Consider the following 19,590-nt stretch of genomic DNA (forward strand, 5'->3'; position numbering starts at 1 on the left):
CTCCTCCCTATAATGTGGGCACCAGATGCCGGTGCTAAACTGTCCTGCAGGCTGCCCTGTTGTCACCATTTCTACCTTTTACATGTACAGTAACTTGTCGAAGCATAACGTACTGTGTATTTCTTCTACAGGAGATGTGTAGGTTATCTGTAAATAAATATGCCATTTTTTAATATATACACACATCTGATCTATGTATAAAAAGATATTCAGAGTTTGTGCAAAAAAAACTTCCCTGCCACCTCATTTAGTGGACCATAGATTAATATATGCTGCTCTAAACTGTCTCCATACTCCCCCACCATCTCTAGATCATTTTGTACATATGGTTTTATTTTTTCATTGTGCTGATGATGATAAATCTGTGCTGCACCATGGAGAGAGAGGAAGAGACTAGATGTGTGAAAACCTGCCCTCTAGTGGAGCACAAAAACCACTCTGAGCCCCACAAACTGCATCATCCTTTCTTATGGACTCGCTGTCCTAAAAGGAGAACATGTCAACGCACTGGAACAACATGACGAGCACTTTGATACAACCGCATCAACTCAACGGACTATTTAGTAGCCAAAAACAAGAGATTTACATTACTCTCAGAGAACAAAAAAAAGCAGGATGACATTCATAGAGCCTGTCAATTGTTGTACTGTATGTTTTGTCAGGTGATGCATCAACACAAAAGGACAAACACTCAGCCAAGCTGGCCTTCTCCCCCTCCCCCTCAGACAGAATAGAGGAAATAACTGAAAGACAGACTGCTTTAGCTCATCGTGTGCGTAGAGTGTATATGACCATGTTGAAGTGAGGTGACATTTAATGACAAACCTGTTGCTTGCTGTGACTTACATTGGTGTAACTGTTGACTCTTTGTTTCTGTCAGAGTTTCCAGGGTAACCTACTGTACAGCCCTGTTTTCTGTCTTTTAGTTATTTCTGATTGACGACTCATACAAGTCTTACGCTTTTAATTTGTTTTTACATCTTCAATTTGCACGAATAATGAATTGTTTTATTTTGTGCCCATTTTTTTATTTATTACTTGTACTTTGGTCAAAAGTAAGTGGTGAGCAAGCAAATTTTCATTGTCAATAAAAAAAAAAAATACTGTCGGTTAATAAATTGTCTTTATTATTCTTCATTCATAATCTGGAATGTGCATGGCTCATTAATAATAAAAGCCTGAAGTCCAGTAGAGTCTCATTATTCAGATTAAATGCAAATAGATTTATAATTTCATTTTGGCAAAGATTGTAAAACTTACTGACATCAATGTCTACCTTCAACTTGGCTTGAAAGAATAAAAAAAAAATCACATTTTATCTCTAGTTTGAGTTCCCATTTGCAACACCTAGTACACTGCATGAACATGCATGCACACGTCTTGCCAAAATGTATCCAACTTCAGCTTTCTTTATCATCCGACAGGCAAGTTCAGGCCCCACGAAGTCTCAGGGCTTTTTCTACCTGCCTCTCAATGTCTTTGAACACTTCTGGGTCCTCGATGGTTGGAGTGATCTGCAAGAAAAAAATACTTTTTTATAATTAGAAAGGAACTAACAAAAAGCTAATGAAACAATTCAATTAGGAAAAACATGTATAGCATGTCGAAAAAAATAAAAAAGTCTAGCATGTCGGAAAGAAAGTCATAGTATAGTATGTCATGAGGAAAGTCATAGAAAAGTCATATGTTTCCCAGAGAAATAGAATGAGCGTAGAACTGACATTCCCGTTCACATCTTGTATCGCTCACATCTTAAAGAAGATTAACTGTAGTAGTGGGCTTACTAATTCTATTTCTGTGGTTATTCTATTCACATGCACAGTGCTGAGAGTCATGTTCTTTTAAACTAGTCAAACGACCGACGCAAGTTCAATGTCCGTTCTACTCGCATTCTACTTCTCAGATTGTACCATACCTTGTAAGGCTTGCCGTTGACAAGGTTAGCTAAAGCGGAGCGAGGGATCTTGCCAGAGCGCGTTTTCGGCAATCCTTGGACAAAAAGCACTTTCCTAAAGGCAGCCACTGGTCCGATGGTGTCTCTCACAAGCTTCACCATCTCATCTATGATCTCCTCTTCGTTTTTCTGCACACCTGAGAAAACAAAGCGCAATGTTGTGAACAAGCACGCGTAGTTTTAATACCAGCTGGAATTCAGTGTGGGTTATGATCTTTATTCATAAATATCTACTCATCGTGACTTGAGTTAATATCCTATATTACTTCAGTTAATGCTACACTATGCATCTGCCGTGCCTCACCATTCTTGAGTACACACAGGGCCAAGGGAACAACACCCTTCAGCGCGTCCTCCAGAGCCACCACAGCACAGTCTCCAACTGCAGGGTGCAGCAGCACTGACTGCAACACACACACACACACACACACACACACACACACACACGCACACACACACACACACACACACGTACATGCATCAAAGGGTTGGGAAAACCTTTGTGTCACCTGCTCTGTAATCATTCCCCTACCTCTTCCAATGCGCCGGCTGACAGCCTGTGACCTGCCACGTTGATGACATCATCAGACCGGGACATGATGTAAAGGAAACCCTCCTCATCCATTAAACCTGCGTCCATGGTGTCATAATAACCCTGGTGGTGGAATAGAAAGGAACGGTTACAATCTGAGCACATTTGAGTTTATGAGGTCTCTCTTTGGCCGCAAAAACCAAGTGACTCTGTGATGAAAGATCTCAACACTAGAGGGCGCCCTTTTACCACACATACTAAATCACTACTCACTCTACTACAACATGAATCCAAATGACAGAAACAGAGCTTCAATTAAAAACAATCGTTCTTTATCAAATCAGACAGCTGTGCAAATGATTGCATGTCCGTTAAACACCGGAATGTGTGGAAATGATCTTACCGGGAACTTAGTGAAGTAGAGCTCCTTAAACAGAGCGTGGTTCTGCCACAGCGACAATGCTGCACCAGGTGGCAAAGGTGGTCTGAAGGAAAAGATTGTGTCGAAAATTGAAGTTTAGTTCAATTCCAATATTTCTCTTTAACCATAAACCTACACAAAATAACAAAGGTGAGTCTGCATGACTTTAAAAAATACTTCAAGCATGACATTAAATAACACTTTTGATAAAAATGTTAAATTAAGAGCATTAAGAGCACTCAATCAGATTTGACCCAATAAAGTAATGGATAACTGTCTAGACTGACGCTCTCACACCCGGCGGATAGGAGAGCTCAGTTACGCAGCCTTTGTTTATCCACAGACTTCCAGTAATCCTCCTTCTTCACCAAGATCATCACATTTCCCAAGTTTGAACCCGAAACATGCTTCTGCATGGATTCATTTCTCTGAAAGGAGAATGAGGAGACTTATTTCTGATGCTGACAGTGGATGCAAAAAAAAGCGTGATTCCAGCTGTTCATGACTGCAGCACAATCTGCAAATATTCTTTAATATTATATATATATATATTGTTTCTTTTACTTGAACACACAGTGCTTCGAAGCCATAACACATTGCAATGAGCTCACTCTCTTGTTTATGATTTTATGAAGCTGTGGTTACAGACTTGCTGGCTACTAGAAGGAAAACACTGTAACACAGCTGTTCCCGTCTGTTTACAGCTCCACCTGTGGTTGTCCCTGTATTCACAGTACATGTGAATTCCTTGGAAATCCCCCCCCCCCCCCCCCCCCCGTGTCGGCCACGAGTCAACACGAGCAGTTACAGAGGAACAGGGAAATGGAGTTGGAGAGCGATAACTGATAGGTAGCAAAACGCAAGATAAGGCAGCACAATGGGCTACGGGTTGGCCGCTGGAGCTTTTGATGAAGTCCACTATGCACAGGCAGCTCACAGAAACACTGCCCAACGGTATAGATTACTCAGATAAATGAGTGAAAGATTGGAGTTTAAATTTAATTACAGTTTTCTGTCACATTTCGACTGCATGCGAGGGCGACAGAAGAAAGGCAAAGCAATGGCCGAGCTGCTCACACAGTCACTCAGCTTACCTCACCACGATATTTCCCAGGGTTTTTGCCTTCACCTCCTGCATGTCATCATCGATCACTGTGACTAGAGGAGAGGAGAGAGCAAGCAATTCATATTCAGAGACGGTGCATCGCCCACTGGCGAAGTGGAAGAGCAGAAGTATGCGATGCTCTGCAGGGAAAGAAAAGCAGCTGCTGAGTTTTATCCATTTGAGTTCTGAGTATCTGTAATTAAGGGGCAGCAATTGTGACATTAAAATAAAACTACATGTGTACTGTAGCTGGGATGTGGATCGACAGTTCCGGCTCTTACCATTGTAACCTGGAACGGGTTTGCCAGCCTGACCTACAGGTGGCGTGAGTGAGTTCCCCAGACCAATACACGAGGAGGTGATGGCTGAGCCAGTTTCTGATGAAGAGAGAGACACAGAGAGAGACACGCAGACTCACTTTTATGTGGGAGACCCATAAAGTTTTAGTCAGCGCACAGGAGCTGTAGGTGTAACCCCCCCAGTTTTGACACAACCTCATCATTGTCTGTTTTATTATGCAAATGTCAAACCTTCTAATGTTGGGCTCATCTATTATATAGCATTGACTCAGCGGATGTCTCCACCAAGGTGACAGACCACACAATGATTTCCATCATTTCTCTACTACACGTTAATATTCTATGGTACATCTACCTGTTTACTGATGTTTTTTTACTATCTATAGGTGCCTGCTGCTTGCACAGAGGGATATATTGATCTTTAAGACTGAATCTGACAGAAACCAGCCTTTTGGCAATTTTGAAATGATTAAACTGAACAAAAGGCAGTTAAATAACCTCACCTGCTGCCATTTGTCTTCACCAACATGCAAATGTGTGCACCAGCTTATCCAGAAGGTAATGAGATCATCTACTCTGTATGATGCTTCTGTCATGTGTTGTGCTTGAGTTATTGCGGCCCCGAGTGTGTTGGCATTTTCGACAGTTAAAATGCAAATTCATGCAGAAAGGTGCATTAAGCCTGAATCCGATCAGCTATTATTGCACGGGGGAGGGGGGTTCAACCACTAAAATATGCAGTCAGTGGCAGTGCTAACGGCAGAAGTGTCTTCTGAGAAGGCTAAGGCCAATGGACAAAACATTTAAGACAGCAGGCCTGCTCTGCAAATGACAGCTCAGTTAGTACGCCGGTGATGCCTCTTAGACTCCTCATTAAATCTTGTAGGGAGAGCTACAGCAACAGGACTTCACCAGGGTTTCACACCCGTCACCCGCAGTCAGTGGAGTAGTATTAACCATCGGCAGGACTGTGAATTGCCTCACCTGCATGCAGTTCTGCAGTTCTGAGTGTGTGCACAAGAAAGAACAAAACAAAGAGAAAAAGTCGTACAACTGATCAAAACCTCCGTAGGGAACCTTTAAGATGCACCATGCTGACTGCAGTTATGGAAAAGTAGCCTGAATCCATGAGACACCAACAGAGTTCTCTGGGGAAAAGGAACGAGTAAAGTTGATATAAATAGGACAAACAGGACATATACACACACGCATTAACTGGGAGATATGCGTACTACTAATCAAACAGATGTAAATGCCTATAGACCTGCTTCGGCACGGCAGGTTTCAAAGACACAAGCTCAGGGGCAGGAGGTTGCTGTTGGTTGAGGAGGGGATTAAGTTATCAAAGGAGGGGAGGGGGGGGGGGGGGAGGGGGGGGTGGGGGGGGGGTTGTGCAAGAGTTGAATACATTTCCCAACCTCTGAACTGGCAACCATGTACGCCTCATTCATCAGTGGCAGGTTAGCCACTCCCTGCAGGGTTCAAAGCCCATCAGTGTCAGCAGAGATAGCATTCAGCACCGACGATTTTAAAAAAAAAAAAGGATTTTTTTTTTTTATTCCTTTAGGGGGGATATTCAGTGAGGCCCACATGGTCTGAGAGCCGAGTGATGAAAGAGTGATGACAGACTCTTGACCAATCATGCCCTTTGCTTTCCCCTTCAGGAACACACTACTCCTTGCACTGCACCATTTATGTAATCGGAATGGGACTAGAGCAAAGGGGAAATACTGTCACTTGTAAGAAAAGTTGAAACAGATTCATGAAGGTATAGAAAGATTTATGGCGTGGGATTTCAAGGATCGGTATTAGTCTCACACTACGGGACAATCGTCGAACCCCGTCTACCACATGGTCTGATTTAAGAATGCCAAGTTGTTGCTAAAACGCCGGAGAGAGCAGCCGCTAACAAACCTACGGCCTGTACCTGTCCTGCAGCAACAACGGTTCTGTGCATGCGTTTCTGCTACAACGGTGTTTACAAGCACACAACTTCTGCATAAACCCAAGATGAAGTGCCGCTCTGAAGACTTTGAATTGGTTCTGCTATGCAGGCTTCTTTTAAACCAGGGGCACCGTCTTCAGTCTCTATAGAGCGTGAGACTTGTGAGTCTAGGTCAGTATTGACACTTTTGGAGCGGTGGAAGTTTTGAGTGATCAGTATTTTGTGCAAAAATTACAAAGTGATTGAATATAATTAGATAATGTAAAAAATAAATTGCTTACGAAACCGTACCTTAAATCGACTTCGATGACATTATCTTATCAATGTATTATAACGAGCCAATATTGGCAAACCGATATATCCGTCTGACCCTGGAGGAAGCCGCGAGGGTCCTTTAAAAGCGCTCCTGAATTGCCCGTCGATTAGGGCTCGCCACAACCACTGAACCGTGTCAGCATGAGTGGAGTGTTTAAACCTGGCTGTTTACAGCAGGAGCCGGGGCCTCTCTGGCGTTGACTCGGGCCCCGGGGCGAGTAAATTTAAAAAAAAAAAAAATGAAAAAAGACAATATAATTGGACCTTGACATTTTACAAGGCACAGAGGGGAGAGAGAGTGAACTGTCTGGACAGCTTTCAGGCGTGAAATCAAACCGTTACAAAGCAAAGCAACCTCAATGGAAATTATCTACACTAAAATTGCACTGAAACGCTTCCTCCTCACGTGTCAAGAACTCCTCAGCCCACAATACGAAGGCGTGATAGATCACAACACAGCAGTTGTTGTTCATTTACATTCCTACACCCCTCAGAGAGAAGAGATACAAAGATGATTACAACATTCTGATTACCTGGACGGGCATTTGAACTATCATTACTTCAAGCAGACAGTATCTCTATTGATGTAGAAATGTGACCATTGACACCCTCAGCGCTATGATCTACCCATAACTCAACCGTATCTTCCATAATAAACTGCCCACAAGGACAAAATCGAATCCAATGTGGTTATCTGTCAAAACTGAGTCTATTTAAGGGTCGAGATAAAAAAAAAAAAAAAGTCCTTGAGAGACAAAGCAGATGAAATCCACTGCTGCTATTCTGGTCACATTGTGCAGAGGAGATTAAATATGCTGGATATGAAAGGCAGACAGCACCGGCTGAGACAGGTGAGTGAAAACATCATCTGTGAGATGGAGTCGATCACACACACACACACACACACGCTGTGTATCTGAATGACTGGAGTCTTTGGCACACACACATACAGACACAAAAACACACCTCTGTATCAGTGTTCGTCTGCTGTCTTTTCCCTTTTTGTTTGCTCCTTCTCGCTCCCTTTGCCTCTGTACACAAACAAATCAATCTCCCTTCGACCTGTTGGAGATGAGCTCGGCCAGTGAGAGGCATTTTGAGTGTGATGAATGGGTTGAGTGAGGGGGAGGGTTGTCGGGGAGGAGGCGCCGGAAGAGCGGGATGGGCAGGACGGTGCTTTGGCGCTATCGAATAGTCGTGCTCATTACTAGTAGCTCGGTGAGGGGGGGGGGGGGCACTGCTGCTCAGGAAAAACAAAGATGGCTCTCTGATCCTGCACACTCTATTCTCAGCAGCGCCTCAAGCACTCCACTACGTTTTCCTCACACAATGTAACCTTGCCGTTCCACTCTCCCTGTATGGCCCGCACATCGGACCGCTATGGGAATAAGAGATATTGGCTAAAGACTGAGAATGGAATTGACCAGGTCTAGAATGTGAAACTCAAATGAAGAGGAGGGGGGGAGAGAGAGAGAGAGAGAGAGAGAGAGAGAGAGAGAGAGAGAGAGAGAGAGAGAGAGAGAGAGAGAGAGAGGGGCACAGGTGCAACTCCAATGCAAGCTTTTTGCATTGATGTAACATGGGCTGAAAAACGTTGATTAGTTATGATGAGTGGAAGAGTAAGTGTTGGTTTCCCTACAGTTCTCCACAATCTTCAGGCATGCTATACATTTATACACATTAATCAATGCGGTAGAAATACACAGTGTCACGTCACAAAACATTATCAAACAACATTGGTGGGGACCAAAACGGAGCTAAAAGGAGAGTGAATATTGGACTTGTATTGTATTAGCTGTCAGGTAAATAGTGTTGGTGGCCTGATGGCAGCTTTGTACATCCCTCTCCTAATTGGGCTTCTGTATTAATGTTCACCCTGGGTAACAGCGGAAATACAAAGTACAAACAAACGTTTGAGTTCATGGACGCATAGCAAGGAATGTAACTCCTACAGTAGCCGCTGTAACACACAAACAAACAGCCACTAGTCACAGAGAGTTTTAACAACAACTGTTAGAAATAGAGGTGGGGATGCTTCCTGCACAGCAGAGCTGGTGGTTGTCCTGGTGATGCGTAGCTGCTGGGGTGACTCTTTCGGGAGCTTACCAAGATAGCTAACCCAAGGTCATTTGAAGAGACGATGTGGCGTAGGAGGATGAGAGGGTGAGAGAAGACAGGGAGCGAGGAGATTGTTTTTGTCTGTTTTTTTTTTTTTACTTGTTTTGGTTCAGAACACATTTTGCTTCCTTCAGACAAAACCAATAACCCATCTAACGCAGAGGAAATGGTAGCGTCAGGAAAACACTATGAAAAAAATGTAAATTATAAAATTATACAATTTTGCAGCATACCACAGAATTGCAATCCAATCCAATGTTTATCGTTAAGACAAGTGAACACGGGGTTGCGTTATTTCTCTGCCGTTTCTCTTTTGGGTCCAAGAATGATTTGAGGAGCAAATCTCACGACAAACTTCTGGGATTAGTTCTGCTCGGAGTCTGTGTTGAACAATACAACAGCTTAGACTGAGACCATCATTGGCAGTCTGCTGAGGTGTCAAAGCACACGAAGAAACCAAAAGGGTTGGTTGGCCAAGCAGTTGTGATTGGCCTCAATGTTGAAATGAAGAAAAATAACAAGTGAAGAACGGGAAAGGGAGGGAACAGAGAAAGTCAAATGCATGGGGATTGGGGAATCGGTTTGGGTTGCAGCAACTACAAAAAGGCTGGTGGTGCTGCCCACCAAAGACAGACCTGAAAACAAGATGAGCACACACACACACACACACACATCCGTACATGCTCTCCCATTTAAAACTCGGACTCCTCAAGGGACAACTACATTCCATCAGCTAGAAGCAGTCCATCCCTTATCACTTTTCAGACAGCTCGCCTCATTTGCTCAGAGGCAAAGTTTATGCATACAAAGTCACTGCTTAACTTGCTTTAATGTAACACCACTTCTTGTGCCTTAGCTCAGCAGACAAACAGTACGATGGCTTGAAATGAATGCTAGACGGTTAGAGAGGCGTCGGCAGCAGCCCCCCCCCCCCCCCAGTAAACAATCAGGTAATGCAAATGTGACACCTCAGCTGTAATTACAGGAGCGGTGACATCTGCGCTACTGTCTCTGCAGCAATGTAATGAGCCCGAGTGAGACACAAAGCCAAGGCTCCCAAGCATCTCCCAAAGGTGGGCAACAGAGCACGAGGGTGACATGACGAAGGAATAACTTTACTGAAATGAACTGTATTCTCATTTATTGTTTTACAAAAGGAGAAGCTGAGGGACCAGTCCCTGTGGAGAAAAGGTGGGACAGAACACCAATTAGGTGAAGATTTATTTTTATTCTACTTACAGTTTGAAATTCAGAGCATATCTAAGACTGAGGGACATGGCGACAGCTGAGCAACAAAGCACAGAGAAGGTCGGATTACAACACACACACACACACACACACAGGAGGAGGAGTGACTTAATGTTCTACTCAGGTAAACAATACTAAACTTTACATAGCAAATTGTTTTTTTTAGTAAAAACCAGTTGAGCTTCAACAATATAAATAAGTTACAATAACACCTTCTATAAAATGATTCTTGATAACTGTTAAATACAAAATATGGGTGGTCCTGGCAGTGAAAAGCCTCGTCCTCTTAATTGTTTTCTCTATTGAAGTAGCGCCACAGGAGTAGCGCTCCTGACCGCCGAGGAGCTAATTATGAAAAGGTATCCTGCAGGTGATATATATTCACCCCTGATTCAGTGTATTGCTTTTCTATGTGCTGGGTTAGTGAATGCCGGACTTTTAAAAGCTTCTGTTTCTCATCAGTGAGAGTCTAAGGATTTCAAGCTGTGAATACTGCCCTTCACAGACTCTCTGAGGCTCACACTTTTTCGATCCATGAGGAGAAGCAGGATGTGTGGAAAAAACAAGTCTGTGCCAGCACTGCATTTGGCATATAGGCCAGGGGCGGCATTTTCAACTCTACGATTTATTTGACAAGACAGGTGCTTTGGAGAGGTCCAGTTTACTTTCTCATGGTAATCCCATTCTGTGTAGAAAGGCATCTGCTGACAGTCTGAGAGACAAAACAGACAAACAGAGAGAGACAGAGAGACACCTAAAACACTGCTGTAAGTCCATCCGCTCACTGGTGAGGCAGCCAAACCCTGCCAACTGGAAACACACATTTGTTGCCAGGCAACACCAGTGACATCAGCAACCTTCATCATCACCCCCCACCCCCTCCCAATGGCACTCGGCTCTTAAAATAGCGCTCATATTATTATCAGGCTTCAAAACGGCAGACATTTTCTCATACGTACATAAGGGGAAGTGAGCTGGGCTGGTTTCAGGTGGCTCAGCGGCTGACAACACGATGCATTCATGTCCTTCTCTGGCAAATGTGGTTAATTTATGCGTGCAGGTCTGTGTGTGCACGTGAAAGAAGCATACAAGCACGGAGAAATATAACGAAGGTAAAGGGGGGAGAGATGGAGGAGAAAACGCAGGTGAAAAAGAGCAGTTTGGTGTCATGTCTGGGCTGATGAGACCGGCTGAATCAGCATATCCGATGACAACGGGAGGCTGAGAAGTGATTGAGCCTGCTGCACATGGGAATAACGAGCACGCCGATCACTTCCACTCTTCATCAGAGAACGAGTCTCTGCACCAGCCACGCGATCCAGAGTGAAAACTAATCAACGAGCTAAATTGGCCGAATTAGCCAAATTCTCAGCCGCGAGCTTGTTAGCGCGATTAAACTTTTCCAGCAAAGAATGTGTGTATTTTTCGTCGCATGCAATCAATGACAAAAAAAAATCGAATGTTTAACAAATAGACTACCAGCTGGCGTGATGCAAAACAATTTGTCTATGGATATGTATTCTGCAGAAAGTCCTCCGAAATCCAAGCCTGCTGGCAATATTGTTTTCATTCTAAGGACCAGAGACATGTTTCGACTTTTGACCTCCCGTCCGCTGACCGCCATGCTGCCTATTATTATTATTACACTATATTATTATTATTATTAACAACCGGGGCCTTGTGCAGATCAAAGGGGAGCTGTGTGAGGAGTGAGCGAGCAACACTAAGCTCTTTGTGCGATGCACCCGTTTACAAATCATCAAAAGATTCACAGCTGACTGCAAGGTAAGAAAAGTCCCCCGGGGGGGGGGGGGGGTGGATGAGGAAAAGATGCCAACCACACCACGAGACATTTAAAAAAATCTTGTCAGCTGTATGCGGCCGGCACAGCTAACCAACTGTTTCCAGTGCATGTCAAAAGATAATGAACTAGATGATGCATCGTTTAACGGGAGCTGCAAGCACACACCGCTTGATAAATAAAGGACTCTACGGTGATGATGCAGCAGATTTACACCGAGGCGCTGGAGAATACTTCTTCTGCTGTCAGACACAGCCGTGTAGGGTAGCGGTTCAAAAGTATTTTAATCAAAAGTCAACCACTAAACCCTGATGTACTGATCTACATCTCCAAGGACCTCCCCCCCCCCCCCCCCCCCCCCCATTCCTTCATGAAAATGATCGCAAGATTTTGGTCTCATTCAAGGATTTTTAAATTCCAGTTGGACTCCAGAACACAGACTAAAAACCTAACGAAAATCTATATTCAGAACTCGGCTGAATATTTACTATGTAGTCAGTAAGTCCAGGTATGCTGTGAACCCGGCGTCTGAACCCTAGAGGAGCTCGTATTTTTCTACTTCAAAAATATGCTGCTCTGTTCACCCGCTCTTCCCATCATCGCTCATGGTGCCTGTTCGCTCACCATCGATTACAGCTTTGGGCTGCTGAATATTACATTCCAGGACTAAAAGCATGCCGCTGCAAAGATTCATGAGCAACTGCACCAGCCATCGATTTTGTTCAATTTCTATCTATTTCGCAGGTGAGCTACAAGTAGAAGGGCAGATATCAATATTTATAGATGAAACCCAAGACCCAAGTTTGAAAAATCATTCTGAGTTTGGAGCCAAAAGATGAAAACAAACTTTGCTTTCAGGTGTTTTGACGATAATGAGTTTCTCAAGGAGGAGTCCGTCTCTCCTTTCTGTGAGGCCCATTTTTGGAGTAAACAAGCCTTGAATGTTGAACTGATTCACGTTGACAAAAGTTGCCGCTTCTCTTTTTCTGGAGGGGAAGATGAAGTGAGAGGTGTCAGGCAACCGACATTGTTAAAAGTTGCTTGATTGATGTCCCGCCTCCAGAGAGACGGTCGAACAGAGCATCGTGACTCGTGAACTCAGTACAGGCAGAAGGAAACTGTATACACATACACTCCTGTGTTAGAAGAATGAATCAATACAGTATGTCAGCCGTGCTTGTGTTACACGTTCTGGGTAAACATGCGTTATCTATTTCAGGCTGGAGTGATACTCGTTAGTATGATGAATACATTGTTGTTTTTAGACTCTTCTGGGAAATTGTGGTTAAAAAGATCAAATAACACCAACCGACTGTGACTACTTGCAACATGTGGATATGAAAAAAGCTGTGGCTGGAAAACACAGATGGCTTAAGACAAACTCTGAAAAGTTTTTTCTTTCTGCAACTTCAGAAAGAAATAACAAAACCAACGATGATTTAATGAATATGTATAACGTGCCGGAGTCTCTCTCACCCACACATTTGAAGACAGACTGCCTCGGACAGACAAAGAGAAAGCAAGTGAGACGAGAAGTGACCCACTCAACCGTGAAAAAGTGGAGAACACGTTCGGATTGCTGCGCCGGCCGCCAGCTGCCACATATTGAGTTTAGCAGGGGCTGAAGAATCCAAAGGGATTTACACATCCAGACAGAAATCAAAGACGGTGCCAGAGGTTTGTCTCCAAACTCGATATATCACCTGGCTAGGGTCGCCTCAGAGTGTGGCAGGATTTTGTTTGGATGCCTGTGTGTGTGTGTGTGTGTGTGTGTGGGATAGAAAGGAAGGGAGAGTCAAACTGAGAAACAAACATCCCTTTGTTCAAGTAGGATGAAATGTTATCCCACAAACGCTGAAGCTTCAGAGAGAAAGATGGGAATCAGCAGCTTTTGTTCAGCACATCCAGGCTCGGGGAAGTTTAGTAAAGTCCATCCATCTGCTCTGCCAGTCAGACAGTCTGAGATGGAGGCGCAGCTAGAGAGTAAACAGACGTAAACAACTAAATCACACAGCACCAAAAGGCTTGCAGATGTCATAATCTTGTGTTTGCCTGTGAGCATTGGAGCCCGCTCTAAATCCTTCCAACTCCCACACTGCTAATATAAAAACAGTAAATGCTCATCCAACAGCCGTAAGAAAAGATCAGTGCACGGATATTTAAACTGAGCATAAAAACACCCCAGAGAGGGAATTCACTGCACTTTGACTAATTGATTTTCACTTTCCATGACGCCATTACTAAGCACAGAGTTTACAAAGCGGGGTCTGGATGGTCACCCACTCAGGACTGCGTGTCCATCAGTGCACCAGACTGAACCCAAAGAGCAAGTTAACCACCAGAAAGGTAGATATCACTGTGGTGTTGATTGTGATTTCAAACTTACAAACTACTAAAAAAACAAAAATTGGTGTTTTTTTCTTCGTACCTGGTCATATGGATTGTGTGCATCAGTTATGAATGTCTATTTGGGGGGAAATAACTGGTAGCTATGTTGTGTGTATGTGAGTAAAAGGGCCTGAAATTGGGCAAAAGAAGGCTGCTACCTTTATTTTTTTGGGAGATAGAACAAGCTTAGCTGAAATGGGACAGCCTCCAGAGGATGCTGCTCTGAACTGGAATGCAGCATGTATGTGATAAGCCTACAGCAGGGTCAGCAATTCAAACCCAAGAGCCTAAATTGATAAATTACATTTCTGCGATATTACAGTATTGAGCTTTTCACACTCCCGTCGCGGCCCGGACAGACCAATCAGTCAAGTGGGCTAATCTGCGCTCAGATCAGTGTGTGTTGCCTGTACCAACTTCAAGGTCGATGGCTTTCCAACGGTCCAACAACAGTATTGATCCCATATTTAACACAGAGATGTCGTCTTGTCCGCCATCGATTCTACATTCTCGCAGGCAGGAGAACATTACAAAACAAAGAGACATCTAATTGTGCTCTTTCGCCGTCGCTGGAGCATTTATCATAGTTCACTAGTACGTGAGGAGGACGGCAATCAACAACCAAGTGAGGGGGGAGGGGGGGGTTTGACATTAGCATGATGGCATGCTGCCTGGATGCAAGCCTCCCATCCAAAAACCTAACAGGGTCTTACACATTCAAGAATCATTAGAACCCGAGGCCCAAGAACAATGCAGGGGAAGCTGGGAACCCGGGATTCTAATTACATATCTTCTCATCCAGACCATACAGCCATGCTAAACAATAGGTTGACTGCGAGGTGAAGAAAAGGGAGATTACAAACTCTCCTTTCCTTGTCTAATGTACGACCACTGGGCGGTGATTTAAGGGGCGTGACCTAGCAAGTCTATAAAATGATGAGCGTGACTCAGCCCCTGTGAACCTTACATTAATCTCAAGTGCATCGGTGCAATGTGCCACTGAAATATTGAGTCTGCTAATGGACTTTTTAAAGAGAAGACAGATCAGAATGGACAGAATGGAAGCCCTTCTTTGCCAAGTATGATTAGCCATACATGACTGTAACCTTTTTGCCATATGACAACAATTACTCTTTCGCAATTTTACTAAAAGGCAGTAATATAAAACCCCATGTTTTACAGTTTTGCTGTGAAATGAGGGTCTTCTACTATGACATGAAAATAATTGATCGCATCACACGAGCGGGAAATCATGTTTGTAATCCATTTTTCCAAGAACAAGTGAGACTGAGGAAGTCATGTTTGAGAGCTTCCAAAGTTGACTAATTGTTTAATATTTAAGCAAAATTCCTTCAAGAAAAAAAACCCCTATACTGAGTTAACTTTAACCTCGTCATTAAAACCAGTATAGACGTAATATGTTGTTTTTTTAATATGGTAAAATTATGCTGATGGTTTGAAGAAATTGTTAAAATAAATGTAATACATAAAATACGATTTCCACGATTGTCAATGTCACCAACTACCCCCCTTTTTTGGAGAAAAAAAAAATCAAATATTTCCATTATTTTAAGCAGTTATAAGTAATAAAAACACATTAAAAGATTTGTGTCTGACTCAAAGCATGTTTCAGTGGGGAAGCTATTTCAATTATAACTCCTGAACTCACAAGGTACCTCTGATTGCTTCCTTTCCTTTATCTCTTTTCTAAGCACATAACTTAGTGCTCACACCTCAGCCAGTCACTCACTGTCCCTTATGGGCGCAAAGTCAATTAAACATTAGCGAACTCAATGAATGCCACTGCCAATCAAACCCTTTATTTAACTGCTGCTGTGGAATGTGACCGCTTGGAAGTAATGCTCTCTGGGAGTTTTTCCCACCTGACAATGATTGACTTGGGGCTATTGCACGTGTATATTAAAAAAAATTGAGATTATTGTTCAGTTGTAATGGAGCTGTTCTATTAATTTAATTTGCACCATCACTTCCAGTCATGATTCTCATTTTGACTTCATTAAAATGGTGATTTCAGCCATTGTTCATCTGCCCTCCTGCACATCCCCATCTCGTTTTGATTGCCATTCAAATAACTCGTCCAAATGACGTCATTTTGTGTGATGATCAGTTCTGGGAGAAGCTTATAAGATCAAACAATGGCTTCTTTGACATCATAATTACTCCGGTAGAAGGGGTCCAATCCCCCGGTCTACAATGCAGAACATCAGATGGGATTAATCAGAGAGGGCAGTGTGATAAAACGATCTTCATAATGACTCCGTGCTTTCAAGGGAATAGTGATTTCCTGCAGTTGTATCTCTTCTCGAGGCCAAGTTGATGTCAGTGGACTAATAAAATACAGCAAAGACCAGATTCATAGTCTTCTCACGCTGTCAAGCTTAAGACGAGGCCGAGTCTTAAAGATCAAGTTAAATTAAAACATCATATACAGTTCATGTTAATACAAGTGCTCCTTGAAATGCTTTCTCTGTATCATAAGAACTTAATCTCTAAAGTTTGGAGGGTAAAGTGCTTCTACTAGACCGACATGATTAATTGCACGTGGCAGCTTCGCACAAAAGGCATATTACACTGGATAAATGTTTTAAACTATTTGAACTTCAACCAGCAGAAACCCTGTGACATTAAGTCTGTGAACTGCACGTTCTGTACGACGGCCTGGCTGCTATGTGATGCTTCATACTGAAGAGACGAAAGAGGCAGGAGAGCAGAACGTTATGTCAGCTTTCACTGCACACTTCAGTCACTGACCTCTTGGAGTCAGGTTGCATTTTAATTTTTTACGTTTCAATTGACTGCTTCCTGTCAAATATGCAGTTTGGGCAAAAAAGGGAAAATGTATGGAATCAGATAAGACAGGTGAACATTTCCCAGTGATGCTTTTGAATACCGGCCACTAACAAGGTAAAGCTCTGATTACTGTGTTTAGAAAGTAGAAAGCTCCCTACCAGTCTGCCACCAGTGATCCAGGACAGGAACCCCGAAGCTCCTTTTTGCCCATTCCAGCGTCTCCACATCACAGCGCTCGCCTGCCAGAAATAACGACCGCAACCTGCAAGGACACAGAGTACATCTGTCAATCACCTTAAAGAAACATGACATATCTACCCTCTCTCTGAAGACAACACAACATCTTTGCCATGGGGGAAAAAAAGTTTGAACCAAGTTTATTCACATGCTCAAACCTGTTTAAAACCAGGGCTGGCCCCTCTTGGTCGAATAATCTGTTATTTTGGTCTCAGTTGACTTAGATTTCTTTAGTCAATTAGTGGTTTTTTTATGCTTATTTCCAAGAAACTAAAGCACATCTCTGGTAAACATAAGATTTAAAGTGGTGCTTTTGTGCGATTCCTTTCTTTTACAGATCTATTGATTAAATACACTAATCAAATAGTAGACTTGGGATGTCTTTAGTCAAGGACAGCCCTATTTAAAAGCCATAGCTGCATATTTCTAAAGAATTTAATACAAATATGTATAACTGAAAAAAATGGGATGCAAAGACTCAGACTCTTGGCAATCTTGGCAATTTAGTTCAGAGTATCTGCTTCATGGATTCTCTGTGTCTTTAAGTATACTGATTATATTTCATAAACTTGATCCTCTGTCCTCTGTGAAGCTGTGCAGCTTATGAGCTTATGATTTATTGTTTTAAGTGTACGAGATCAATAATGAAAACTGGGTCATGTCAATTGTAAAAAAAAACAAAACCTGTAAGACTTAACATAAACTATGGCTGGAAACGTCTCTTGAATGTGCCTTTGAACTCATGCAATACCTCTTCCAGGTAATTGTTTTTGGACCACGATCAAGTTTGCCATCAGGGCAGCATCCTCCATTTCACTTTCCCTGTGATCTCACCTGTGACTGAGACATCCTCTCACCTGCCTCAGACAATGTCAAGCAGACAGTTCTCGGTGGGAATTAGCTGCTCTTTCTCGCCTTAGGAAGATTCTGCCCTCAGTCAGTAAGCTGTGACCCTGAGTCATGGTGCACCCGGAGACCACAAACTCTTGCGAGGACATCTGAATCCTCATCGGAACTGTTACTCCCTGGCTTCATGAAACCCTCCCTCCATGACCTGCAGGTCACCCAAAACACAGCAGTCTCTATCTTCAGCCTCCCCTGATTTCGCCCACATTATTTCTCTACAAAACTCCCTCTGATGGCTGCCCATGGCTGCTCATATCTAATGCACAACAACACTGCCGGCTGCTCGCTTCAAAGCGGTGAAGAGATCTGTAACCCTCTACGAGTCCAGGTCAGAGTGGAGCCATAGATGCTAGACTGATTGCTGCATTTTCCCACAAATGACTGCTGGGCATCACTCATCGCTCTCAACCCTCCGAAACGGCGAAGTGGCGAAATGCCTTTCCAACTCCAATCAGGCTTAAAGTCACATTCTATCTTCGGTAACGGGCAAAAAGATTTTCATCGCGTCGCTCTCCCCCCACTGAATCGTATCTTTTCTCCTCCTCCTCTCTCCCTGAATTATATTTTATTATCTTTTTCACGCACTATTCTCCAACTTGACTGTTCTTTGGTCTCTAGAATATTATGTAGTCTGTTTTTTTTTATGGTTTTCAGTAACACTGTGATGGCGGAACAGGAGATACACCCAACCAGGATTTGTGAATTCATGTCAGTAAGCAGAAAAACATCATAAATATTCTGCCTTTGTTTATCACCACCCAGATGTTGATGAATTCCTGGGAGCCTTCAGTCAGTTCAATTTGAAATAACACTATTCCTATCCACTAATGGAGGGAATTACCTCGTTGAGTTTAAAATCTAATTATGATTCTTCTTCTGAGGTTTCATGGCCAGTTTTCCTCTTTGTTTGATAAGTTCTGATTGTTTAAAGATCTTGCCATTTCATAAAGATTAAAGAGGACATGGCAAGTAATTATGGGCTTTAAATGTACTTTGTTTTATTTAGCATTAATAACATTTTATAACAGTTTATACAACTATAACCGAGTTTAAATATCCAATGTGATGTCAACACAAAACCGCTGGCTTCAAACATCATTGCACATCAGATTTTTTTTCGTGATATTTCGATATGATTTCATCACGATAACATTTCAATGAAAGACGATAAATTATGATATTGAATTATCACCCAGCCCCACTTTAAGTTAATGCAGAGACTGTATAAAATATGAAGGAAGTACATAAAAAAAAAACCATAATGAAATTATCAAAGTGCCACGTTTCAGCTCTCAGATAGATCCTGTCCTGCAGGAGCTGAGCTACATAACATGTGGAATAAATGGATGATTGACTCTCCTGCCCTGGCAGTGACCTTGTGTTCTCACTAAGCTTCTAGTTATCAAAGGACAACTCAGACTCTCTGTGGTTTTAATGTTAATGGAGCAAGCCATTGAAGCAGAATACAACATGCTGTTGGTGGTTAAATTTATCCACGTGATGGCCCTTC

At 42.9% G+C, this 19,590-nt stretch overlaps 1 protein-coding gene across 3 annotated transcripts in view; it reads right to left on the reverse strand.

Annotated features, from left to right (window-relative positions):
• Positions 1-543: 543 nt before the first annotated feature.
• Positions 544-19,590, reverse strand: part of acss3 (acyl-CoA synthetase short chain family member 3) — a 31,271-nt gene continuing 12,224 nt past the window's right edge. For 2 of the 3 annotated variants that reach the window (XM_076111889.1, XM_076111888.1), the window contains 8 exons: positions 17,096-17,199; positions 4,294-4,389; positions 4,002-4,065; positions 2,890-2,971; positions 2,487-2,609; positions 2,259-2,358; positions 1,916-2,091; positions 544-1,514 (listed from right to left, as the gene is read on the reverse strand). In XM_076111889.1, the coding sequence (XP_075968004.1) occupies positions 1,431-1,514; positions 1,916-2,091; positions 2,259-2,358; positions 2,487-2,609; positions 2,890-2,971; positions 4,002-4,065; positions 4,294-4,389; positions 17,096-17,199 (829 nt within the window). In that variant the 3' untranslated portion in view covers positions 544-1,430. Of the gene's footprint in view, positions 1,515-1,915; positions 2,092-2,258; positions 2,359-2,486; positions 2,610-2,889; positions 2,972-4,001; positions 4,066-4,293; positions 4,390-17,095; positions 17,200-19,590 lie in introns of those variants that run through there. The other variant, XM_076111890.1, reaches the window with a different exon arrangement.

This window comes from Anarhichas minor, unplaced genomic scaffold (genome assembly GCF_050575085.1).
Source record: "Anarhichas minor isolate MPS153535 unplaced genomic scaffold, ASM5057508v1 ptg000045l, whole genome shotgun sequence".
NCBI lineage: Eukaryota > Metazoa > Chordata > Actinopteri > Perciformes > Anarhichadidae > Anarhichas > Anarhichas minor.